The following is a 27,630-nucleotide window of genomic DNA, read 5'->3' as shown; positions in this document are numbered from 1 at the left end:
GCACTGCATAAAGACACAATCAATCGCCTTGATATATTTAAAAATACCATCCAGAGCCTTCAAAGTGTTTTACATGTTGCATTTTCAAGCATAAACAGATTAAACATCTGGTAAATAATTTGATTTAGACGACACACTGAATCAATACAGGAAAGAAGGTTGAAAATACACACCAGGACCACCTCAGTAAAACACATAAAGCACTGAACGCTGTACAAATATTTTCTGTAAATATTAAAAAATAAATATTTTCACCCAAAGTCAAATGATGTTGTGAAAGTTTAAATTAACACTTTGGAATTAAGGGCAGTGAAGAATATATCTGTATTTGTTATTAAGAGATTTTTACATTTGAACATACTGTATTTTCTTTTTTGTTTCACTTTAGACTTATTGTTTGTACAACAATTATTTAAAAAACCTGAAAGTTATGATTATAAAACCAATGATAACCTTAACCATAACTCGTTTTATTTTATTTTTCATTTTTCTTGCCTTTTAACCCAACAAACATTGAAAATGGGTAATCCATTACTACATTAAAAGGAACCAAAGAAAACTGTAAAGTCCTTACACCAAGAGAAGAAAAAAGTCCTTACTGTAGAGAAGAAACATTATTTGTAGTTTATTTCCAGGGATATGGTTGACAGGATTTTTTTTCTCTCTTTCCTCTGTTGGCTTCCATATCAAGTGTTTTATTAATGTAATAGTGTTATTTATTTCTAAGTCCCTCTAAAATAGCTGAAACTTGTCTTCCTCCCCTATATGTACATATTATACTGATACCTCCTATGGTTAATACATTACATTAATCTGTGAGATGTAATTGAAAGTGTTCTGCTAACAAAACATATGTTGTTCATGTGCTCTTTAAGTGGTTATATCTCAGAACACAACACTTAATTTGTGTTTCACACTATTCAGCAACAATAATTAAAAAACGAATTATGGATGCGGCACATTCCTTGAAGTCCACAACTTCCAAAATATGTGACACTGTAGGTCCAGGTTAAAGGCCTCACGTATAATGATGTTGTGAAACTGAGGTAAAGCTGCTGCGTGGAGGCTTGGCACATCACATACACAAAGCAACATCAGAATTATTTATTTCCACAAGATCTCTTTTTTTATGGTCGGAAAGATGGCTACCAGAAAGGGTGCAAAACAAGCATGGAGCCTTATATGCCCAATATTCCGGCTCATACAGCACAACACAATCTGAAAACTGTTAACATAGCATAGTGAAGCTTTTACAGGCATATGTGAAAATCAGCTTCGTTGGTTCTCAGTAATGACAACCAAATGTAAAATACAGGCTTTAATGCAGTGGCAATGGTATGGTGTTTTTTCTCCATATTTACAGATGCAACCTTTTTTAGCAGTGTTGAGCAATTAACATAAAACTTTTATTTTATTTAACATTTTATCCATTAGTCTATACATTACTGTCATTACCATTATACTTTTTGACAACACCAAAACTCCACACATACACACAGCATTTTCTGTACTTGTGTAGAAATAAAAAAGCGTGTTGTTGTAGTTTAACAAGGGGCCAACCTACAGAGTGGAGGGGTTCAATAAGGCATGTATCTATTGTAGATTGGTTAGATGGCCATGGTGAGTTGTTTTGTTACAATGTGCACATTACTTCATCTACTCTGTTTATGGGTCAAGTGCAAAGTCCAACAATATCTGACAAAACTACAATTTGCAAAGTAATTTGATAAAAACGCACTTCAATCGCATTTGAGAATGGAATAGAAACATGACTTCTTATTGATAAGTTAGCTAAATAACCTAGCCCTTGTCTTGCCAGCCAGTCGTGTTACTGGTCACATTGAGATTTCATCCTACTAAAGCAAGGAGGGCTAGGCAGTTTGACAAATTTGTATACTTCCCTTAATACACTGCATGTCATACACTGTGGACACACTAATGCAGTGCATGCATTTGTAATATATAGTGTGTTCTTAAATGGCTTAAATGGCTGCTAGTCCCTCCCCAGCAGTGGCGATTTTCTCTGTTAACGATCGTCTCTGTTAACTTGGAAATCTAGCTAGCTAGTATTTCATAACTGTTTTTCCTTTATTCTCTTATTTTTTTTATAACTATAATGATCATATGAAGGTGTGCCGTGGAAATAATCTTTTGAATAATGTGTGACCAAACCGTTTGAGACCCACTGAGATAACTTAGACTAAATTAACTATCTAAACACTCAGAGAGTCCTGGAGCTCACCTGAGCTCTCTCTCTCTCTCTCTCTCTCTCTCTCTCTCTCTCTCTCTCTCTCTCTCTCTCTCTCTCTCTCTCTCCCCACACACACACAGAGCCGAGCTTGAATGACACAAGCACACGTTTATTTCCATGCAACTCTCTGATTGGTCTGGTGTCATGCCTCTGTTGCATTCACTGAACACGGGAAATTACAGTCCTGCCGTCCTCTCTTGTGTCATGATAAAGTTCACGTAAAGCATGGTTAATTAATATATTATATTATTGGGGGAGAATTGTCCGGGGCTACAGAAAAAACATTCGGGGCTAAAGCCAGGCGACGCCACTGGTCATAACTCTGTGAAATCAGCTTCTGTAGTCCTGTTCAAACACAATTGTGTTACTGGGTTTAGTAAATGTATTTTCTGAATTTCAAGTTGTAATCTCTTACTCATACCTCAAAGAACACAATTCTGTAAAAGCTCACTGAGTAATGCCCAAAACACTGTTCTACTGTTCTAAAACAGTTTTACTTCAGCAGATGATGATGCTGTGACATTGGAGTTCATATATATATATATATACAATGCAATAATAATCTTGAAAGAAGACTGCCAATTTACATTTTCAATATGTTTGAAGTCCGAAAGTAAAACAACCTCATATAGGTAGGCCTATTGTATTTTGACCTTTAGTAAATTCTGTCTCCAATCAAAGTCATTTTTATTTAGAGAGAGGGTGATTTTGTGGGTGAAGGACTCCACCGTTTATTATGAAAGAGAGACACAGACACTGATCAAAGACGGAGTAATCATGCCCTGCAGCTACAGTGGCTTTATCTCCTCTGGTCCAATAATGAACAGCGCTTATGTGGAACAATATAGCTGCAGCAATATCCAAGTAACCACACTTACCTAGAGCAAAAGGTCCACACACCAACTCATGTCCTATGGCTCTTTCATTATGACTTTACATTGAGTTTCAGTGGGATGGTAGGTATTCAATTTGAGCCACCATCCCCACCTCCTATGTCAGACGTTGGTGCAGTTAGTCGAGGGTGGGGTGTCTGCCTTGCTGCGAATCTCTTTGAGGTCGTTGAGCGGGGAGTCACTGGTGCCGATCTGGCATTTGAACACCTGCTTGTAGGCCTTCCTGAAGTTCTCCGACAGGAAGGCATAGATGACCGGGTTCACAGAGGAGTTGCTGTACGCCAGGCAGTGGGCGGCCACCCGAAACACGAAAGAGGCCTGGTTCAGCGGGAATTCCCCAAACTCCGCCCACAGGTGGACGATGTGGTGAGGGAGCCAAGAGATGCAGAACACCACCACCACCACCAGGACCGTCTGAGCAGTCTGGGAGATACAAATGGGGGATACAGAGAGAGATTTAGTCAGGTAACTGCGACAACATTACTCAGAGAATCAACATTTGTACTTAGGTTTAAATGAAAATCAAAATGACCACTTGTTTGTTAATTTCTCAGTGTTAGCTTGTTACCTTTTTATCTTTTTTGCTCTATGGGATGCCCTTGCATGTTGCGATATTTCCATAAAAATGGCAATAGTTGTACCTGGGTAGTAAATTATCCAAACATTTACGAATGTCTTATGCTTTGATACGAGTCCTAGTTTAAATTTCATCACAGGTAATTTTTTGATTTCAGACAGTTTGGTAAATGTAGGCCGGATATTGTCTCTTCTTTTAGCTCTATTTACCAACTTCTGAAAAACATATCCAGCTTTTTAGAAAGAAATAAACCACCATGTTCACTTGCTAGAAACTAACTGATAATAATGAGACCAAATGAATAAAACATTGAGCAGAAATATACGAAAATGCACCATTAAAGGGCCCATGTCATGCTTTTCCGGTTATTACCCGTCTACTTGTGTGTTATGAAGGTTTTTATGCATGTTAACGGTCTGCAGTGTCAAAAACCCTCAAAGTACACCTTGTAGCGAGTAAAACTCTAACACAGAAAAGACCTGCCCCTAAACGCCTCGTTGGAAATTTCTCATTTTCCATTGTTTACTTCCTGGGTACTGTGACATGTGAACACCCAGAGGCCACACCCTCTGCCAGCAGAACATATACTGTTGGAAGCTCAGGTTCAGTTCAAAATTGTATCCAGTCATGCCAACGAGGGTCTGTGTCCTGTATTGTGAGGGGAAATCTTCAATGCATGCCTTACCGAGGGCAGAACCACGACAAAGTCAGTGGTTGAAATGTATTTTTAACACTGTTCCTTCAGATGTTCGAGCCGGTATTGTACTGTGTGTGCGGCATTTCATGAAACAAAGCTTCACAAACCTTTCAGAGACTCATGCCGGATATGTACAGCGTAGGGCACTGAAGAACGATGCTGTTCCTACTTTGTTTGGACCAGCGGGAGATTCGGGTACAAAACCTAAGTATTCATCGTTGTTTGTGTATTTATGATGTTTAAAACAAACAAGGTATATCCCACAACTGTTTAAATGGGTAAACGTTTTTCGGGCGAACTGGGACTACAAATCAGCCCGGGACTCTCGACCGCTCACTTTGGTACCGCAAGTAATTACCGCTAGTAAATTGTCAATGGGGGGGGGGGTGCTAATGACTTATCCGGCCGGCCCACTTCGTCCGACCGGCCCACTTCAGTACCGGCCCACGATGGCCCCTGGACTCAATGCTAACTGGGCTAACTAATTAAGTTGCTAGCGTTTTCATATATCAACTCCAATGTTAGCAGATGGCCTTACATGTATCTCATAGCAGGAGAATGTCTGCATTCACACATGAAATACTCATAGACAGTATACTCCGGGGAATTTACCGTACGGTCAGTCGCGAAACGTAATTACATTATAGTTGGCGTTCCTAGCGTGTATGCTACCGAGCTAAAAAAGAAGGCTACCAAGAGCTAGACATGAGTTTGCTAGGGAAAACATTGTTTTTATGCCAGCTACAATGAATGACCGAACGTAGCAGACTACCCGTAGGCCTATAAGATTGCAATTGTAAACATGTTCTTGCTAGCCTAATATGAACCACTAGCTGTTGTTCATAGTAGGTTGGCATATTACACTAAACAACTAGCGAACGTAGGTTAGCATATTAATCTAGCTGGCAAGCTAACAAACCTAAAACAACTAAGTTTCTCTAATATTTTGTGATTTGCATTTGATTTCGTCCAGCCAGATCAGGAAACTCCTGGCGTATCTGGCGGCCAACACATGACGGGATGACCACTCTGAAGCCTCGTCCTAAAAAGCCACAGCACCAGCTTACAAAGCTGCGATAGGCAAGATGCCGAAAACGCCTATAAGGGGAGGAATGGATGATATACAGTGTATATATGTACATTTTGTACATTTCTAAAAATAAAGTTTGATGGAAATACTTAGTAGCCTTTCTTCACTGAATTATTTGCTCCTATAACATATCATTCATATATAGCAAACCATGATTTGATTTTTCATCAAACACAGTAGTAGTTTATTACAGGTAAGAATAACTTACATTGTAAAACTTATGTTCCGCTCAGAGCCGAAAAATGCACTGTGTTAGACATGGGCGGAGCCTCTCTGGTGGTTGACTAATCAGAACAGAGTGGCCGAGCTGACCAATCGGAGCACACTGGGCTCACGGGGAAGGGGGGGCAAGAGCTCCAACAAGCCGACACAGAGCTAAAATGAGAGTCGAATTACGTTGAAAAATTAAAAATTAAAATTGAAAGAAACCCCTTAAAATTAAACTGGTTCATTTATTGGAAAACATTCAATGTTGGGTGCATTCACACCAAGCGGCAAACTCTGGGGAAGAGCCGGGACGCCAATACGGAAGTGCCACACATTGCAGTTCATATATTGGCCGATAGGCGATGACTGCAGAAAGGAGCAATTTCCATAGACCCCCATGTTAAAATGCCCAACTTTACAGCAGAAAAAAAACATGTTTCTACCCCTGGCTGCAATACATATTATTATGGATAAAGTTAAATTCCACCTTCATGATTATGGATATGTGAGTGAATTGTTTTCTAACACGACCCTTTTATTTATATTAGGTCTTGAAGTTTTTGCATAAATTAGGGCGTGGTCACATTGAGAGACAGCTCTGTCAAGTGACTGCTGCTGCTAGCTTCTTGTCTCTCTGCTAGCTGCTCTGTGAAGCTACAGGCACTGCCTGCTCAGCAGGGTCGGCGTCATGGGGGGTCATTCGCGGGCCATGCTCCCCCAAATGAGTCACTGTGCCCCCCCAACGCAGGGTGGGCAAGCCTTGCCACTTTGCCGTTTCTTTAATTTTTTAAATCATATAAGTGAAAACGTTTTGTGTGAAATACATCAGAAATAAAGAATACAAATATAAAACACAGCCTGAGGTGTGCTCACTGCTGCTCTCTGATTGGTGTGTTGATTGACCAATGACCCCCGACCTTTGTTTTGTTATCATTACGTGGCTGTGTGTTTAGATGAAAGCCCAGTGGCGATCTGTTAATCTGTTACACTGATTATACAGTAAAGCCATCGAAAATAATACGATATACAGCACAGTACAAGTAGCCTACTTCTGGGTCTCTGTGTTTCATTCAAGCTCGGCTCTGTGTGTGGCACGAGCGCATTTTATGAGTGCATGAGCGGTAACGGAATGTTGTTGTTAGCATCTGGTTAGCTAGCTATGCTAACGGATATAAAGAGCTGTTTCTACACCAAGGTGGAGGAGAGTCCTCTCCTGTCAGACTGAGAGGATCTTATAACGTCAGCTCAGTGAGGTAAGGACTCTCTCAGTGTTTAGGTAGTTAACTTTAGTGTAGGTTATCTCAGTGGGTCTCAAACGGTTTGGTCACCATTTATGTAAACAAGTATTTGTGAGGAATACCTTTATATGATCATTATAGTTATTAAAGAATAAGAGAATAAATGAAAAACGGGGATGAAATACTATAGGACAGTAACACAAGAATACAGTTTAAAAGGGGAGTGATTAGTCAAATATCCATAAAGAAAAAGTGCATTTGTGTGCAGTTCTGTTTCATATGGATGCTGAGAGATGTAGGCTATCCATAGATCTCTTCATTTTGCTCTCAAAGTGCACCAGATTGATGCATTTAACTTAAAGAATCTTCCCGGGGGAGCATGCTCCCAGACCCTCCTAGAGGAGGTTAGGTCCACCCCCACCTAAAATATGTTCACATGGAAAGTATTAAAAATAATTATTACAAAAAAATGCAAAAAATAAATAAAAAGATATATAAAATATATTTTAAGATCATGTTTAATCATCTGATTCGTCTGTAAATTGCTGTTTTAGTCTGTGTTCTTCTAATTAGTGTCTACAGTGTGTGCCTATTGAGCTGTTTAGAGCCATGTGGGACAAAACCCGATACTGCCCCTCCCCCTTACTGTCTAATTCAATGGTGACTGTAAAAACTACATGTTCAGAATATTTTCCTATTTAATGTGTGTGGCAAAAGAATAATGACCAGAGGGGCATAGAGCTGCCATTCCCACCATACGTCATCTCACATAATTCAGAGCTGATTGGCTGTAAGTACGTGTGCCGCGAAAAGTGTGGTGTGTGAAGAGGAGACGAGAGAGCTGCAGTGACGCGTCCTAAAACCCGGAAGTAAGCTGCGCATGGCTTCCCTCGACAAAAAAGCAATGAGATTTCTCCATAGGATTTTAGAAAATAGCTCCAAATAAGATCTGTGGGAAACAAACCTGTTAGATAAATGCACGTTTTGTTCAGCCGGATAACATCCACATGTCTACCCTACTTTTATTATTTTCGAATCATAAATCTATTGATTAGATTAGATTTATGATAGACTTTTGAAACTACAAGAACATAAGGAGGACTTTTACAAAAAAGTAATAGAGATTTTTGTCCAGAAGGAAAGGCAAATGGACTTAATCTTCAAGTCAAGGTAAGACTGCAATTTTATTGAAAATGGGATCTTACTAAGAGAGAACAATTCAATATTTAAATGATCAAATTAAATGTTTTGGGTATCCTTCTGTTGAACTGTCTGTTTAAAATTAATTGAAGCATCAGACAAATAATATTATATTTTGATTTAGGTCAAAATATAATATTTGTAAACCTGAAGAGTCAGTGCCAGTGCCTCACCAGCCATGAACCTCACTGCAGAAGCTTATAGACATCTAAGTTTGTTGTTCCCCACCACTTTTGTACATATAAAAACGCCACTGGCTATACAATAGCACTACACCCCTGCAATGTGTGTGAAAAACAATAGACTTCACAGCATGTTTTTTGAAGTTGCGTTGGTGTTTGTGTGTTGGTTGTTGACGGCAGTGTGTGCCCCCCCTTGGTAAATGATTGCCCCCCCCCCATTCGATTTGTTCTAGAGCCGACCCTGCTGCTCAGTTCATCCAGGGAACACAACTTGACCCCGGCCGTGTTTGTTTGTTCTTCATGCTTATATATCGGATCGGACTATTGTGACTCGCTCTGCGGTTGAAACAGACGGTGCATGAATGCGGTTTTGCGGTAAGTGAAATCGAGTACTTTATTTATGTGTTAATGATTTTAATCAGCTACGTAATGAATGTTAAGGCTTGGGTTAAGCGAGTGGTAGCTACATCGGTTCTAACAATGCTAATCGTAGCCTCCAAGTTAAAATCATAGACTGCATATATAAAGGTTGAAACGAAATAGACAAGTGTTAAGCGTTAAGTGGGATAATACTGTTGAACAAACGGCTTCTGTTTGAGGTTATAAAATAAGGTCATCCTTGTAACTTAGAGATATTTTATTATGTGGGTAGGAACTGTATGCATCGCTAAGGTTAATTTAAATTGGCTATGCTCAAGTATGTAGACAAGCTAATGTCGAAGTAGTGTATGTGAAATCAACTTCACAATAAGATGTGTGTATATTACAATTATTAATGTCATATTTCAAGATGATTACTTAGATATTACAATATGGTTGGTTGAGCTGGAGTTCATTATTGAGCTTACACGTTAACGTCACAGTCATCTGAAGAACGAACCCAAACCTTGTTGTTTTTATTAATTGCATTACCAAATTGGTATCAAATAAACAGTAAGCATTACACAACTTCCAAAGTTACAGTAAAATAAAAAGGACCCTGACTCGGACAATACACAATCCAACATGTTCAACAGAAGAGAATCAGTTATATTGTTTGTACACATGGTACTTTACATATATATCTGTTTGTTTAAGGTGTCCAGGTGATGCAGACAGGCTGGACCAGAGAGTGAGAGACAGAACTGGACTCCTCACAGCAGTGAACTTCAGCACAGGTACAAAGACTCTTTTTTTCATACTGCACAAAGAATCAAGAAAGATATTGGTTTAAATTAATGAAGTATTGACTTGAATACACTGATATGTATTCCATTAAACAATACTAAATACTAGATCACCTACACATCAGTTAAGTTGAGGGTTTTTTCCATGCAAAAAGTTACATTTAGATGTTAACAAGCAATATGATTGTGTCAGCTTTCTAATTTAATGTATTGAAGGCAAAGATATTTAACACATAGTGAGAACTGCTACTATTTATCTCTCAATATTGTCTGTAAAAAACGTGGTGAAAGTTATTCTTTCAGTGAGATAACAGAGCAAGCTTCTACAGTTGCACTACATTTTGATAACAGTTTAATATTATTTTGATAATAACATATATTTCAATGTTGATGAGCTTCATACTGTTCATTCATAATCTGATTGTCTTAGCTCACTGTTGAAATAAAAAAAAAACATTACAATTACAAAATAATTATATCTACAGCCCCTAAACACACAAACACACCACTTTCATAAATAACACACTTGTTCTGCAATAATATGTTTTATGTTTCCTGTCATTTTTGTTAGGAAAGGACATGCCTGAAAGACACAACATTTTCTCCTTCTCAGAGGGTCATGAAGAACATCCAAGAGGAACATTAACAGCTGATGTTATGAGATTTTAAGACCAGTACAGGACATTCACTAAGAAACTACTTTTATTGTCAAAACACAGTCAGCTGATCGAATGCACCTATTTCCACATCTACACTCCATCAGCTGATTATTTCTATTTGCCTCACTTTATGAGCTTCACATCACTTGTGCCTTGTACCGCAGAGTTTGCAACGTCACAAATAAATGGGGCCAATCTTCAGTCAGATGTGAATGTGTAATGTAACATTTTCAGAAAGAATAATGGACGAAAGGAATGCAAATACAAATACAATTTATTGAAACATGTTTTAATTAAAAATCACATACAGTATGGACAGAAGGTGTAAACCTATTAAATGTATAAGTAAACACATTTAGTCAAATAACGTGACAGACTAGGCCTGTGCAGTTGGTATCAGCTTTGCCCAGCATGGGCTCCTCCATCAGGCCTGGTCTTCCTCGCTGAGGAAAGACCCTCAGTCCTCTCCAAACCAACAGACAGGACGTCCATCACACGGAGTTCTCATTCATAACACTCCGTTCGATGTCTCACTATGGGATACGCCTCCCCGCGAATGCCTCAGAAGCATCAATCTCATTACGCCAATCCTGATTGGCTGGTGATCTTGACGACCACGTCAGGGAATCCGACCACCCTTTAAGTAGCTTGCGCTACGACGCAGCGTCATTCAAACACCTCTTCTCGCTTCGGAGCACATCTCTAAATTTGTAGTAGCCTGGCTAGCTTAACTGTTCATAGACTGAACCACTCTAAGCTAACTTTCGGTCGCTGGACGCTTGCCGGCTACACTTGCTTCGCATAAGATTAGAATATTAACACACCAGATAATACTCAATTCTGCCCCGCCGTTTTATTTTTCAACGGTAAGGTTTTTGATTATTGAACAGTAACATACCAGTTATTGTTGCTTCGCAGATTCGAATATTAACACACCAGTTAATACTCGATTCTGCCCCGCCATTTATTAACGGTAAGGGTTTTTGATATATTGAACAGTAACATACCAGTTGTTGTTCCATCCCTCCAAGTCGGCACTCCGGCTATCCAGGATGGACCCTTCTCTTCCTCACACCAGAGGAGACGGAGGCTCTGAGGCTCGACTTTGCGGCTGCGGGTATAAAATATCGAGCACGGACTCACACCAGGTCTGCTCGTCCTGCCTTGGGCTGGAACATGCCCGGAAGGCTATCGACGCCCCCGGTTCGTGCGGACACTGTGCCCGCTACACCATCAAGAGCCTCCGCCGACGGCTAGCGCGCCAAGCTAGCCTGTCGGGAGGAGATCCTTTCATGTCTGGCGATGTGCCGGCCGGCAACCGAGACATGCAGGTAGCTGCCGCGGAGGCTGAGCCTTGCGCTGAGGCTAGCTGGGGCTCCCAGCTGGACCTCACCGTGGTTCCGCTCGCGGAGGATGTCCTGGAGTTGGATTATATAGAGGAAGACGAAGAGGCTGCCTCTGAGTTTCTCTTATCCGACTCAGACGAAGACGAGGATGATAAGGAGCTTCCTCTTTGGATTTCGAGGGCATGGAGAAACTCAGCTTGCTTCGCATGCCGACTATGGAGCCGCTTGTTGCAGCCCACCTCCAACCGCGGCTGTCTTCTGCGTCTAACAGGAACCCCACACTGCCGACAAAAGCAGATCGTTTTCAGTCAGCAATGACCGAACGGGCTTACAAAGTGGCGGCTTTGTCTGTCACGGCGCTCAATGTATCATCGATGCTGACTGCTTACCAAGCAGAGCTGTGCGAAGACATGACAAATAAACCTGTGTCTGCTGTGTGGGATGAAATTACCGCCATCATGGACATTTGCGTCCGCGTGCAGCGCTGTGCGGTCCAAGCCACGGGTAAGTCGCTTGGGATGATGGTGGTGCAGGAGAGAGCCAGGTGGCTTAACCTGACGAACCTACCAGACCGGGAGAAAGAGGACGTTTTGGACATGCCAATTGTCCCTGAAGGCATATTTGGCACTGCTCTGGCTTCGATGCAGCAGCGGTGTGAGGCTAAAAAAAGAGAAGACGAGGCTCTCCAGCTCTGTCTTCCCCGGAAGGTCCAGCCGCCACCTCCGACGGCCCAGCGACAGACCTTCACTCAGGCTGCCTCACGACCCTCCCAATTTAAGATCCCAAAACGGCAAAAGCCACAGCCCACCCCGGGTCCCCCACCCAGGCACGAGGCGAGGACAAGCTGGCCAAGAAAGTCCCCAGCTCCGATAGCGGCTCCACCGGCACAGGCGGCCCAGACCTTCGGTCATCAGGCGAGGAAGAAGAAGAGAGCAGCCTGACAGCCTTCCCTCCTCTCCTCGGTGTACGAGCTGGAAGTTCCCTGTTCTCCAGCTCCACCTGTTCTGCGCTGGACTGTGCTTCCGGAGGCCATCCATGCCCCCAACTCCCTGTTGCCTCATGTGATGTCCAAACGACATCCGGTTCGCGCCATGGGGAACGTGGACTTTACGTTGAAGACAGCAGGTTCTGCTGCCCGTCACACAAGCACATGTCCACGTTTTTCAATAAAGCATATTCCACTGTCGTTTCCAGGCTTGACGCCAAGGGCGCAGTCAAAAATAATGAAAAGAAAAACAATAAACATTCAGGTGACTGTGCCGTTTCTGAGGGGAGCTGTCGCCTCTCTCAACAAGCGGACGGTAACCGAGTCTGTCAACGCATTATCAGCTCGCGCATGCGCAGTGTCGGCCGAGGTTGTCAGTCAGGGGTACTATCGTGTTCAGACACTAGAGGGCCCCATAACACAACTAATAAAGGAACAGAGAGCCGACAGCAGGGCAGAGGCCACTTCTCCTCTCACTCTCATGAGCGAGAGGTGGAAAGCGCTCACAAGCTCAGCTTGGGTCTTGAGGACGATATCACGGGACTCCAATTCGCTGTCACCCCCCCTCACTTCTCGGGCATTGTGCATTCACAAGCCTGGGGAAATTCGGCCCGTATTCTAAAGCTGGAGATTTTCTCGCTGTTAGAAAAAAAGGCCATCAATATAGTGCCCCCCGAACAGAGTCAGAGCGGCTTTTATTCCAGGTATTTCCTCGTCCCCAAACGGGGAGGGAACGGAATTCGCCCTATCCTGGATTTAAGGGCTCTGAACAAATACCTCAGAAAATACAAGTTCAGGATGCTCACTCACGCAAAGGTCAGGGTCAGGGTCCGTGACGTCACCCATAGGATTCTGCAGAGTTGCCGAGAAGCCCTTAGTAGGCGGAGTCGGCCACTAACGGCTCGACAGTGACGTCAGAGTTCAACTCCCGCCTGTTCCAGCCTGCTCCAAATAAGGGCAAAGAGGCGGGACCTGCTGCCACCGAGCTGGAAGTTCCAGAGCTAGCTGAAGCTACCAAGCTAAGCTAACAAGCTCCCCATCTGCACACTGCAGTGGCATTTTACGTTTCTAAGGTAAGCGAACATGAAACTATTCAACAAAACTATAAATAATAATCTAAGTTATTGAGTTTTTAGCATAATACTTCAGAATCTTAAAACCCCTTAACGTCTGTATGCAATTGTGCTAAATTCAACACTCGAATCAAGCAAATATTAATATGTTTGCATGACATTAGTTATTTATATTTTGATATCACTTAATTATACGTTTAATACATTTAAGTCAAGCTAAGGTACATGTGATGGTAGCTAGTTAGTGCTCTTACCTGTGAGGCCTCCTCCAAACAGCATAATAACCACACTGTATCATTAAAACTAAGTACCAGTTCGAGATCCTTGACTTTAGACAAACAATTCAAAAGACAAAATGTATTTAAAGACCAAGATCAAGACCAAGATCTTTATTTGAATGTGCCTCTTAACCTGAGATATTAGTTATACAGTAATAGTATTGACAATCTAAAAAAACTGAGCAACTCAACAGTCAACTTTATATTTCTTATTGTCTAAAGCATTTATTATTTTCATTTCCCCCCTCTCATATTCAGTGTGGACGGATTGAGACAGCCTGGCGTCCAGAGGGCTGCAGAGACTTCAGGGAGAAACCTCCGTGTGATGGACGTCCTGTCTGTTGGTTTGGAGAGGACTGAGGGTCTTTCCTCAGCGAGGAGGACCAGGCCTGATGGAGGAGCCCATGCTGGGCAAGCTGATACCAACTGCACAGGCCTAGTCTGTCACTTTATTTGACTAAATGTGTTTACTTATACATTTAATAGGTTTACACCTTCTGTCCATATGTGCTTTTTATTTAAAACATTTGATTAACTTTTGGTTCACATTTCAATAAATTGTATTTGTATTTGCATTCCTTTTGTCCATTATTCTTACTGAAATGTTAGATTACACATTCACATCTGACTGAAGATTGGCCCCATTTATTTGTGACGTTGCAAACTCTGCGGTACAAGGCACAGTGATGTGAAGCTCATAAAGTGAGGCAAATAGAAATAATCAGCTGATGGAGTGTAGATGTGGAAATAGGTGCATTCGATCAGCTGACTGTGTTTTCACAATAAAAGTAGTTTCTTAGTGAATGTCCTGTACTGGTCTTAAAATCTCATAACATCAGCTTTTAATGTTCCTCTTGGATGTTCTTCTTGACCCTCAGAGAAGGAGAAAATGTCGTGTCTTTCAGGCATGTCCTTTCCTAACAAAAATGACAGGACACATAAAACATATTATTGCAGAACAAGTGTGTTATTTATGAAAGTGTTTGTGTGTTTAGGGGCTGTAGATATAATTATTTTGTAATTGTAATGATTTTTTTTATTTCAACAGTGAGCTACAAAGACGATCAGATTATGAATGAACAGTATGAAGCTCATCAACATTGAAATATATGTTATTATCAAAACGTAGTGCAACTAGAGAAGCTTGCTCTGTTGTCTCACTGAAAGAATAACTTTTACCACGTTTTTTTCAGACAATATTGAGAGATAAATAGTAGCAGTTCTCACTATGTGTTAAATATCTTTGCCTTCAATACATTAAATTAGAAAGCTGACAAAACCATATTTCTTTAGCCTTTATTTATACAGGTGTAGATCTCATTGAGACACAAGGTCTCATTTTCACACAATCATATTGCTTGTTAACATCTAAATGTAACCTTTTGCATGGAAAAACCCTCAACTTAACTGATGTGTAGGTGATCTAGTATTTAGTATTGTTTAATGGAATGTATATCAGTGTATTCAAGTCAATACTTCATTTTTTAAACAATATCTTTCTTGATTCTTTGTACAGTATGAAAAATAGAGTCTTTGTACCTGTGCTGAAGTTCACTGCTGTGAGGAGTCCAGTTCTGTCTCTCACTCTCTGGTCCAGCCTGTCTGCATCACCTGGACACCTTAAACAAACAGATATATATATGTACCATGTGTACAAACAATATAACTGATTCTCTTCTGTTGAACATGTTGGATTGTGTATTGTCCGAGTCAGGGTCCTTTTTACTTTACTGTAACTTTGGAAGTTGTGTTACCAATGCTTACTGTTTATTTGATATCAATTTGGTAATGCAATTAATAAAAACAACGAGGTTTGGGTTCGTTCTTCAGATGACTGTGACGTTAACGTGTAATCTCAATAATGAACTCCAGCTCAACCAACCATATTGTAATATCTAAGTAATCATCTTGAAATATGACATTATTATTTGTAATATACACACATCTTATTGTGAGGTTGATTTCACATACACTACTTCGACATGAGCTTGTCTACATACTTGAGCATAGCCAATTTAAATTAACCTTAGCGATGCATACAGTTCCTCCTACATACTAAAATATATCTCTAAGTTACAAGGATGACCTTATTTTATAACCTCAAACAGAAGCCGTTTGTTCAACAGTATTATCCCACTTAACGCTTAACACTTGTCTATTTTGTTTTAACCTTTATATTCTTTCACACACAGTGACGTCACGAGCTACCCACAATGCAACACGCGCCATATATATATATTAGTGCTGTAAAAATTATCGCGTTAACGGCGGTAATTAATTTTTTTAATTAATTGCGTTAAAATATTTAACGCATGTGCAGAAAGGCCCGCCCCATACGTGCCACCAGTGGCAGCGCCAGGGTATGGCTGGGGTAGGCTACACCCATACCAAGAAATGGCTTAGCCCCACCATGAAAAATGATGTTAAAGTAAGCAAAATAAAGTCTACCAACTCGCGCGGAGTAAATTGCACAGACAGCAGTTAGTAAGATTGATTTCAGTAGCCACGGTTTTGAAAACTTTTGTCACGTAGTGATCGTCTTCTCAATAGAACATCTTTCATAGGCGTGGTGTTGTTGCAGGAAGTCCCGACGGAGAATACTTTTGCTGTAGTACAGGGGTGCACATAACTGGTACGCAGGTTATGGCGTAATCTGAAATGCGTACCGTCACTTGTGTCACAAAGCGCATTTGCGTACCGACGTACTTGTGAAGCTTTTCCAGAAGGCGGTTAGATCACCGGACGACAGAGTCGGTCTCCGTGTGCACAGACAGGGGCCAGGGCTGCTGTTAACGTCGGTCTGTACAACGGACTTGTGCCAAAACTACGCCAACCGGCTGCGGAGGGAGACTCCCCCCCCCTTCACTGGAGAACTGCGCTAAAACAGCTGATCACAATGTTCACACTCTGTGGTCACGAAGTACTCCACTAGCCGCCGCCACCCCCTGTCGACTTTCCTGAAGTACTCCCCCGTTGATAGAAATCAACACGTAATGAATTAAGACCCCACGGTTTGATGATTGATAGGTGTGTGGGTTGTCTTTCATTTTGACACGCAGAAAAATGTTATAATATGTTGAATGGATATATCCGCCTTCTTTCATTTATCTTTCCATTCCCACAACAATATACATAAATAAATGGCATATTTTGGACATAGTTCGAATGGTGATTAATCATGATTAATTAATTTTTAAACTGTGATTAATCTGATAAAAAAATGTATGACAGCCCTAATATATATATAAATACGCCATTTTCCTGGAGGTGCAAATATCCTGGAAGTGCAAATATAAACAGCTAGCAATGTAGCCAGGCAGAGCGCACTAGGTTTTTTTTCTGAATTAACGACCGAAGAAATCGCTGCATGTCTTCGGATTACATCTCTGGACTTGAGGGGTGTGCTTTAGGTCGTTACCAGCGTAAACTAGAGTTGTGTGGGTTGTCGGATTGCCCTTACAGACAGATGCAGATGAATGGAAAAACGACAGTGGCCTTCGTCGATTTTGGCTGCATCTACGTCTAATTTCTGGAAACACCAGGTGAATACCCCACTTGTCACAATAATATTATCATGCCATTGCATATATGTGGTATTTTAGAGTTGACTAGATATTGATTAAGGCAATAGACTATGATATTCAGTACAGTAAGCTTAGCAACACCTAGACGGTGTACGGCTGCTTGCACCTCGCATAAAACGGCGGATACCGGAAGTACGGTGTCGCGCTCGGCCCAATACCCGTATGTGTGTGTGAAAGAATATACAGTCTATGGTTTTAACTTGGAGACTACGATTAGCATCGTTAGCACCGATGTAGCTACCACTCACTTACACGCTAACCCAAGCCTTAACATTCATTACGTAGCTGATTCAAATCATAAACACATCAATAAGTACTCGAATTTCACTTACCGCAAAAACCGCATTCATGCACCGTCTGTTTCAACCGCAGAGCGAGTCACAATAGTCCGATAATAAGCATGAAGAACAAACAACCACGGCCGGCTTCAAGTTGTGTTCCTGGATGAGCTGAGCAGGCAGAGTCCCTGTAGCTAGCTTCACGGACCAGGTAGCAGAGAGACAAGAAGCTAGCAGCAGCAGTCACTTGACAGAGCTGTCACTCAATGTGACCACGCCCTAATATATGCATCACTTTAAGGCTTAATATTAATTAAACAGATGAGTTGAGAAAAAATGCACCCCCCACACAGTAGTCATGAAGGGGGAATCTAACTATACAGAGAATATGGTTTTTTGAACCACGATGTAAACATGTTTATTTCTGCTGTAAATTTGGGCATTTTAACATGGGGTCTATGGAAATTGCTCCCTTCTGCAGACTGCTCCTACTGGCCACTAGATGAACTGCAGTGTGTGGCACTTCCGTATTCGCGTCCCGGCTCTTCCCGAGAGTTTTCCCCTTGGTGTGAACGCAAACCGAACCTTCTGAAAAATGAAACAATGTAACAAATTGTGGTCTGGTGCGCACCAGAGAAGCGGAATATTAGGTGTGAATGCACTAGATATTTATCAAGGGACCATACCACATCTCTCCCTGTTGAAAGGTTGCATCAATGTTGTTTCAATTTAGGGATATCTAATTTATTTTTATAGCACCTAAACTAAAATACACCATTGTGAAAGGTGAATTTAAACAATCATGAAAATGATTCTAGCAGAACGAACACAAAAGAATGTCGACTCCCCAAAGCCAACAGAATGCAGCGTCGATCTGTTTTATATATTGATCCTATGAGAAATAAATGTCTCTGAGTGGATCATGGACAAATCGAAAAGAAAGGTAAATATTGGCCAGAGATATCAGCCAGACCGTTATACACACACAAACGCATACAAATAGACATTAACCAAACAGAGGTTCCCCAAAGAGCAGATTGTTAATAACTGCCTTGTTTGGATAGCCTCCATAACATATTCATGTCTTCAACTCAACCCCCAGAGAGCCGTCAGAGGCTAATATAAACAGCAGCATTATCACAGGAAGACACAACTACTCAAATATTCTCCTGCACGCTGGTTTAGCTGCTCCCTGGAAAGCATCCAACCATTGATTAAAACCTGTCAATATGTATTTTTGACATTCCTATTTTATATTTGCAATGATCCATCTTTGTGTCTAATGAAAGGCAAACCAGGATATCAGGACACAAGACAGACAGAAAAAGTACATACTAACAACACATTTAAAGGCAAACATGGTTATCATGATATGATGTTCTCTGCAATTCAAGGCGCCTTTTCATCCATACATTCCATAATAAATGGCAACAGCAAATCTTGTGGAGGTATTACCAGTGCACCTGAATTGAAAACTGTTGCAGGAAATACGTCAGCCATGTAAAGCGTCATTGGTAATCATCAGGTTTTGATATCAGAATGAAAGGGGAAGAAATGCATCACAGGAACAAGGTGCCAATTTTCTTCAAGGTTGGTTTGTATTGACAACATTTTCAATAGACCAGAATGCATTGTAGGCATAAGACTGATTTGGTTTGGAGGTTCAGCTGCAGACCTCATATCTGAGTTAGAAGGCTGAAAGTCAATATAGAAGTAATATTGTTCGATATAAAAAGCCTGTGAGACACACTGGGATAATATAACAACAACGTTGTTGTGTCTGAATGCTTGATGTGTGTGCATGGTCTTAGCTATTGCAAATGTGTGCTTGTTTATGGATGAAATGAAATTGTGCATTACAACGGGTAAATGGTAACACACTATTGTACTTGGTGGTTCCCAGAGTCCACAAAAAAAGGTCAGGTGCTAGAGCTTTCGGCTACCAAGCAACTTCCAGTGACGATTAGGGAGACAGTGTCCACACATTTAAGAGCAGGTTAAAGACTTTCCTTTTTAGTACAGCGTACAGTTAAGACTGGTTTTAAACTCCCTTTTATACATCCTCATGGACCCTTCATTGTATGGAATTGTATTTATTGTACTCTAACTGTATTTGTGTCATTGTGTTATGTTTCTTTTTAAATTGGTATTTTAACATTGGTCTTATAAGATACGTTTGTTGTTTTTACATTGTTTTACATTGCCAATTGTGTTTGTTGACTTGTGAAGCCCTCTGAGACAAATAGGATTTGTGATTTTGGGCTATATAAATACACTTGAATTGAATTAAATTGAACTTATTGACGTCCTCGGATAGATTTATATTTTATTCCAGATATAACAATCATTTTGACATGGTCTTTATACTACTAGCTTCTCAAACAGGCTAACACTACCTGCCCTTTACATCAGCCAGGATGTACTTTGTGTTATTTAGCTGAAACGCTTTTACAGTTTACATACTACAAAACTATATTTAGCTAACTCCTACAACATTATCTTCAAGATACTTAATATCTAATGTGGAGTTTACTCTAAGAATGATTTCAAATTCTGTTTTAAAAAGGTTTTAGAGGATAAGAAAGGCTGCTAACCACAATTAGCACTTCACTTGGGGACCCACCTATTGGCATTGGGGTTCCATATCTTGACATCGACCCTAATGTGGGTGGAAGTAAAATGTTTGAGTATGTAAAGCACTATTAGGGAAATGAATATATTTATCTTAATTATTCCTAAATGTTCCTTTAATATTCCTCTAAATAACAATTAAAGCCACTGAAATGTGACTCAGTGATGTTGAGTGTGTCATACCAACACTCAGTTCAGGATGGTAATGAGCATCTCCGTCACATGTGAGAGGTTGGGTAGTTAGCTGTGCCTGTTTCACTTTACAGATGCTGTTAAAATAATTTCAAGACGACTTGGCTAAATATTCATATTCCTAATTATCCATAACCATCTGTGTGTGCTCAGTCTGGATGTATGACTGACTCATATCCCTAAGAAAGAAAATCCTTAACCTACATTGTTAATTACTACATTTTAACTTCTGAGAAGCCATTAAAAGCATTATTGTTTGCCAAGTCAAATAAACTCAGGTATTCATTTCCGAGACCATAAAACTGTGAGCCATAAATAAACATATTCAGCTGTTCTTTATCTGAACACGACATAAAAACCAGAGGGGAGAAAGAGATTTATTAAAAGTGGATGTGTCACATTTATGCTCACAGGTCTTGTGGAAAGATTACGAAAGATGTACTGCTAGGTTGATGTTGTTTTTTGAGATTAGCTTTTGTGCGTGTCTGCATGACTTTAACAGGCTGTCTGATGCCTACTGAGGGTGATAAGATGTTTGTCGGAACAGCAGTGGGAATAACCTTGCTCTTTACAGCTGTCACTGACATGATATTCACAGGCCTGGTGTTAAGCTGCAGACCCAAGTGAACCGCAAAGTATTGATTAAACACTTATTATTACTCTGTAACCCTCTGCAATCTCCTGATTTGTCTCACCTGATGTTTTGTGAGAAGCACCCATGCTCCTGTGGCATATCAGTTAATGCTTTACGAGAGCACATGATATGCACATTGACCCCAACAAACATCACTCCAACCTTTGAGACACTTTAGTTAAGGCTTCAATTAATAGTTTGACATAGTGGAAGATCTGGTTATTCATTTTTGGCCAAGAGTTAGATGAAAGTTTGATTTCCCTCTCATAGCTGTACGAAAAATATGAACCTACAACCAGATAAAAGTTAGCATAGCTTGGCAAGACTGGAGGCAGGGGTAAATGGCAAGTTTGGCTCTGTCCAAATGTTGAAAAAGGTAGGTTACCTCACATTCTATAAAACAAACCCTCTTTTATCATCTGCTTGATAAAGAAATGGGAACTAAATGTATAAAATAAATATGGAGCTGTATATATGAAGATTTGAAACTAGTGATTGAGACCATAACCATTAAGAAAATGGTAACCGAGTTAAAAAAAAGTGAGAATAAAGGTAATTTTCTCATATAGGAGGTGTGTGACGCAGTGGGTTGTGCGTTGGTGTTCGGATCAGGGGGTCCCATCAGGTTCAAACCCCACTGCAGTCAGCATGTCGTTGTGTCCCTGGGCAACATACTTCACCCCAAATTGCTCCTGTGGAGATTGCTTGAGGTTTACCGCGTCAGGGTTAAAATAAACTGTATAGTTTATATGTCACATATTTGTTCCTTCTTAGTTGAAGTGTAGCATTTACTTCCATATCTTATCATTATCATTAGATTACCAGGCAACCAGCCAAGTCAATACTCCCGGTCAAGAAATACCCTTACATAACTGTCTGTAACCAACAAAATACATGTTGTTGTTACATTGAATGTTTTCCATTATATCCATCCATTATCTGTCACAACTTATTATTTAAAGGGTTGCCATTCACTCACAGAACATGAGTAAAATAAGAAGATATAATGGCCAATATTATGAGATTGAGATGTGTTATTGGGTTATTTGTGGTGAGAGTCTGTTAAAATATTGTAAAACATACTCAAAAGACAGCATTTATGTTGCACTTTTATCTCTTTTTTTTAAATACAATTGGCACACACACACACGCACACACACGCACGCGCACGCACACACACACACACACACACACACACATCAATCAATGTCAGTAAGCCACCATGCAAAGCACCGGCCTGACATCTGGAGCAATTGAGGTTCAGTGTCTTGTTGAGGACACTTCTGAATGTGGACACGGTAATTAGGGAATAACCTGCTGAGCCACAGCCTTCCTGTCCTGTTACCTTTGGACAGAGCCAGGCTAGCAGTGGTTTAGTTTTGAATGCTAAGCTAACCTGCTACTGGCTGTAGCTTCATATTTACAGTACAGATTTAAGAGTGTATTGATCTCCTAGTCTAACAATGGGCAAAAAAGCTTAGTTGAAAAACTGTTGGACTACTCATTTAAATATAAGCTTTACGGAATGAAAGACAGATTTAGGACTGCTTGACATTGGTGACAGCTGCTAGAACACACTGTAGCGTCTTTGACAGCTCCTGCCGGGTTACAATGGAAGTAATTAAAAGCAGTTTTGAGAATAGCTTGTTAAGTGCAGTTTATGGCTAATAATTTCAAAGCTCTCTAAATGGTTAGAAATGTACATTTTCCCTGTATATTATTCCTTCATTTTGTAATCGTGTTTTTCAGTGACTCTATCCAGTAGTTAATTTACCTAGCGCATGTATAATTTATTATCCACCAATTATACAAGCGACATACTGCACAGTGCTTGGCTGCACATTAGTCTTCTTTCCATTCCAACATTCTCCTTGAAACACACTGTACGAAACAGACACACTGCCAATAAATTAGATTTTGGCAATGGCTCCATGCTTGTATATTAATAGAAAAGTCAGCGTCCAATATGAAATGAATCCCTGAAGTTGTTGATACCTCACTCAGATTTAATATGTGTGTGCAAACAGTCCGTTGTTGTGACATTAGAGTTTAACAGTAGCCTTCCTGCCAGGGTAATTTATTTCTCAGCCCCGGCTTTAATGCACTGTTAGTCACAAAGCTGTCAGTGTAACATTCCCTGTGTGTATTCTGGACCAGTACTCTGCACAGTCAGCGCAGTAAATCATCAGGATATGTGGAAGTTTCCTTTTTGAGCCTAGTGCAACAAAACATGCATGTAGAGAGGTACACATTAACGCATCAATTCCTCACATCCTGGTGTCGTTGCACAATGCCGTTATTAGAGGGTTTGCTACTGAAACCTGCCCGATGTTAGGGACAATGAAGAGGCTGACAGACAGATAGACAATCAAGCGGGCGACAGCAGATAACTGTCTCTCAGGGAAGCGGAATTACGGCCATAATTAAGGGCTGAATGATTGCACATAGCCCTTTCGGCTACTTTGCTCGAGTGTGCCATTACCAGTTAGCATTAGAACATTATATTCATCTCAATCATTTTGACCCTAAGGAACAGCAGAAACCAGGGAAATTGTTTTCTCTGATGGTGTATTTGGTGCAGAGGGATTGTAGCCCCTCGCTGAATAATGTGAGGGTCCTTGAAGTTGTGGTTTATATCTTCCTTAAGGCAAAGAACCCTGACCCCTGCTTTGAATGGAACAACGTGTCGACAGACGAAAAGGCTCCTGCTTTAGCATGAAATGCACAGATCCAGAAATATTGAGGTCATTTCATTAATTACTTGGGTCTTTCTTCTCTTGAAAAGGGCATTTTGTAAAGGGTGACATAGTTTAACCTTCATAATAATCATCATTTGCTAAATGGCAACAGGGTCTGGTTGGAAAACGGACATTTTTCATTTTCTTTGAAGGTCACAGAAACAAAAATGGAACATCAGAAATGTTCGTTTTCCTGACCTGCAATCATCTATGTTAAAGCATGAATCAAAGTCAAGATTCTTTATGGCTTTCCTTTAAGTAGAAAGGGGGTCCGTGGACAAAACATATACAAAACTTAAAAAATGATACTTCTAGGTATTAGCCATAGGAATCTGCTACATTTCGATGTAAGATTTAAAGTCTAACATGAGTGCTATAAGCTATAATTTCAACACTGAATTGGGTCAATTGTGATGTAGGGTTTGCACTGGGAATGTTTAATTTTGCTGTGGTATTTTATTCCTTAAGAATTGGCAGTTTTTGTTATCATATCTTTTGTTTTTTTAACTCGTGTTTGCTGGCAAATATGCACAACATTCATGGAATCACTAATCAACTAATTTTAGAAGTTGGTTTTATCCATGCACATTGATGTACTTATAGCTGAGATTTTAACCTTCTATTTGCTACTGGAGACTTGGTGAACATATTACAGCATGTATTGGCTATTAATATATGATTGTTAGACAAACTATTAACCTAATACATGACCATATCTCTGTCATAATGTTTATTGAATTCACCCCATATTTGTATCTGCAATCCAGTGTTTATACGTTTTTGGTTTGTGATTACAATCAGAAACATATGGCTGTAATCAATGACACCCCAGACCCCTAAAAAACAGGTGTGAATACATACCTTTTTCTTTGATGCCTCTGACTTTTTGGACATATTTCTCAGTTTTTTGTGCAAGTGATTTAAAACCTGCAAGCAAGAAAATAGAGGTGAACTGTATGTCTTTAAAATAAAGTCCATAATTATTAAACGACCAGTTTGGAAAGCTTTTCCTTACCTTTGCATAACAGAAGGAAATCAGCAGCAGAGGCAACACATAACCAAAAATAAACGTGCACACCACATAGACTTTCTTCAGAGTTTGATTTGGCCACCCTTCCCAGCAGTAGGTTTGATTATCCCCCATGCGGAAAATGTTCTGGTAGTACATGACGGGCGCAGCCATGACCAGGGAGAGTATCCAAATCACCATCACCCCGATCAGCGCGTGCCTCGCCACACGGATAGAAGAGGACTTCCTGGAGTGCACAATGGCAATGTATCGGTCCACGGACATGGCAGACAGGGTGAAGATGCTCACCAGCATGGACACGGTGAAAACATAGTGGCTGAATTTGCAAATGAATGCGCCCAGGACCCAGGACTGCATCATGTAGACGACGGACTGGAAAGGGATGCAGAAGAGCAGGTAGGACAGGTCTGCGATGCTCAGGTTGAGGATGAAGATGTTGGTGGTGCTCCGTGGCTTCCCCGGTTTGCTCCGGGCCAGCACGGTGATCACCATGGAGTTACCCAGCACACCGAGCATAAAGATGAGTCCAAACACCAGCAGCGTTATGAAATTATCCGCGCCGATGCCGAAAAGTTTCTCCCCTTCTTCCTCCGCTCTGCTGCGGTTCCACTGCTCTTCCAAGAGCCACACAGACTCCGAGTCGTTCATGATGTATTCTTTCTCCTATATGTTAACTTGAAAATGATCTCAATGAGGTCTGTGCAGAGGTTTTAGGGGAAAAGGTTTGTTGTCCGGTGCGTCTCCATGCGCGCTCCTCAACACACTTGTCTTTCTTGCATCTTACTCAATATTTCGCTATATCCCTTTTTCTTACGCCTCACATTAGTAACACCTCTAAACAACAGTACTTTATTCGCTGTAAAGCATGCATTGTCTCGCTGCTGCGCGTCTTGGAGTCTCTCCTGGTGCGCACCTGATGCGTCTGCGCACCGTCCGCGCTGATCCGCTCTGAAGCCTTGCCTCTTTGAGTGTGGACTTTTCCCCTTCACATTATAGCAAGGGGCCGGGCTGAGGCGTTCACGTCAGCACCCAGTACACCACCCTCCCATGGAATAGGGAAAATTCATCAAATGGATACATTTAGTCATTCAGCCTGTTTGTATTCGTGTGCAACTGTAATTGGCAACATTGTGTACCAACAACAATCTCGTTTGGCTGACAGGTCCGGTTCTACGGGGGTGCATAAGGGTGTAGAAAAATTTAAAAAAATTAAAAGTGAAAAATGAATAAATAAAAGTGAATCTTTTTTTTTTTTAATTAAAAGTGAAAAATATTACATATATAATAACAATAATAATAATAATAATAGTAGTAATAATAATAATAAGAATATAGTTGAAATAATATAAATTGTAATTGTGGTTAAATAACATTGTCTGCTGCATTTATTTGGTCAATTTAAACGGTAAGTAACGTTATTATATCAGGTGCGCGTGACCTGTGCCGCTGCGCAGTCAATGATGGACATCAGAAAATGGTTAAAACAACCAGCCCTTATCGCCAGCAGTAACACTGCATCTACTGCAGGTAATAATAGTTCAGATCATGGGGATATTAGGTTACCCGCGGTAGCTCTCTTCGTTGCCCCAAAACACCGCCACCCCTCGGCGGCCCGCAAGTGCCAGAGGACCTCGGGAAAACAGAGCCTGTACAGTGGGGTAAGGCGCACATTTTGCAGCTAATGGTTCCACAACAGAGATTGGCTGGAATATTCCTCTAAATAAGATGCCATCTGTGCATCATAATGCCTGTAGACATTTCGGTCTTGAAAGGGGAGTGATTTGTAAAATATCCATAAAGAAATAGTAAACCTGCTTACAGTTCTGTTTCATATGGGTGTTGAGATGTATCCATAGATCTCTTCATTTTGCTCTCAAAGTGCACCAGATTGATGCTTTTAACTTCAATATTTAAAAAAATATATATCTTCCCCGGGGAGCATGCCCCCGGACCCCCCTAGAGGAGGTGAGGACCCCCCTAGAGGGTGTTATGTCCACTCCCATTTATAAAAATAGCACTTTACCAATGTATAACTGGAAAAGTATATAAGTATATAAAGCATGCAAGTACTTATGTTGTGTGTGTAGTTGTGAAATAAGTATTCTACCACAGTGTAGAAAAAAGTCCTACATTTTATATACTTTATTTCTTAAGTAAAAGTGATCAGGTATTAACATCCAAATATATTCCCCCCACAACATACACCGTAACATTACGAACCAACCAACAAATGGCCCCAGCAGATGATCCATGGGAGGTAGAATTACAGCATTTTACCTTCTATCTGGCTTGCTGCTTCGATTGGTGGAAGGGAGCGTCCAGTGTTCGGCAGAAGAGGGCCACTCTGGTAGAGGCGCACCGGTTGGTAGCAGAGAAACTATGTTTTGTTGAATTCTTACCTGACTGGATTTTGGATTTCCTTGAAACATGTGATTCCCGGCCTGCTAGCCCCAGGCATGCTAGCTCCATGTCTCCCAATTCCCAACCTGGCACCATACGCCTTGGTGGGTTCCGCCTGAAGTCAACCCGTGCTTCTGCCCCAGTTCCTGCTCCTGTCCAGGAGTTGTAATCCGGAACTCGTCTGGCTTATGGAGGTCCACGGAGTATTCAGGTGGCTGCTAAGAGGAGTCGTGGCAAGGCCAGGCTAGCAGCCCGAGCCCCAGCTGCCATGGTTCCGGCTACTGAACAGGCCCACACAGCC

At 40.9% G+C, this 27,630-nt stretch overlaps 1 protein-coding gene across 1 annotated transcript; it reads right to left on the bottom strand.

Annotated features, from left to right (window-relative positions):
* LOC117460289 (galanin receptor type 1-like) lies at window positions 1-25,876 on the bottom strand. The gene is made up of 3 exons (XM_034101605.2): window positions 24,915-25,876; window positions 24,761-24,826; window positions 1-3,567 (listed from the first exon to the last, which is right to left on the bottom strand). The coding sequence occupies exons 1-3, from the start codon at window positions 25,575-25,577 to the stop codon at window positions 3,247-3,249; spliced, it is 1,050 nt and encodes a 349-aa protein (XP_033957496.1). The 5' UTR covers window positions 25,578-25,876; the 3' UTR covers window positions 1-3,246.
* Window positions 25,877-27,630: the final 1,754 nt, after the last annotated feature.

Source organism: Pseudochaenichthys georgianus, chromosome 16 (genome assembly GCF_902827115.2).
Source record: "Pseudochaenichthys georgianus chromosome 16, fPseGeo1.2, whole genome shotgun sequence".
Taxonomy (NCBI): domain Eukaryota; kingdom Metazoa; phylum Chordata; class Actinopteri; order Perciformes; family Channichthyidae; genus Pseudochaenichthys; species Pseudochaenichthys georgianus.
This window is presented reverse-complemented; position numbering and strand designations above follow the sequence as displayed.

Excerpts from the sequence above, each read along its gene's own strand:
- LOC117460289 (XM_034101605.2), bottom strand. The coding sequence starts at position 25,577 with ATGAACGACTCGGAGTCTGTGTGGCTCTTGGAAGAGCAGTGGAACCGC. Across the intron at positions 24,827-24,914 it reads TTTCCTTCTGTTATGCAAAG|GTTTTAAATCACTTGCACAA; the intron begins GTAAGGAAAAGC and ends TCTTGCTTGCAG. Across the intron at positions 3,568-24,760 it reads CAGAGGCATCAAAGAAAAAG|ACTGCTCAGACGGTCCTGGT; the intron begins GTATGTATTCAC and ends TGTATCTCCCAG.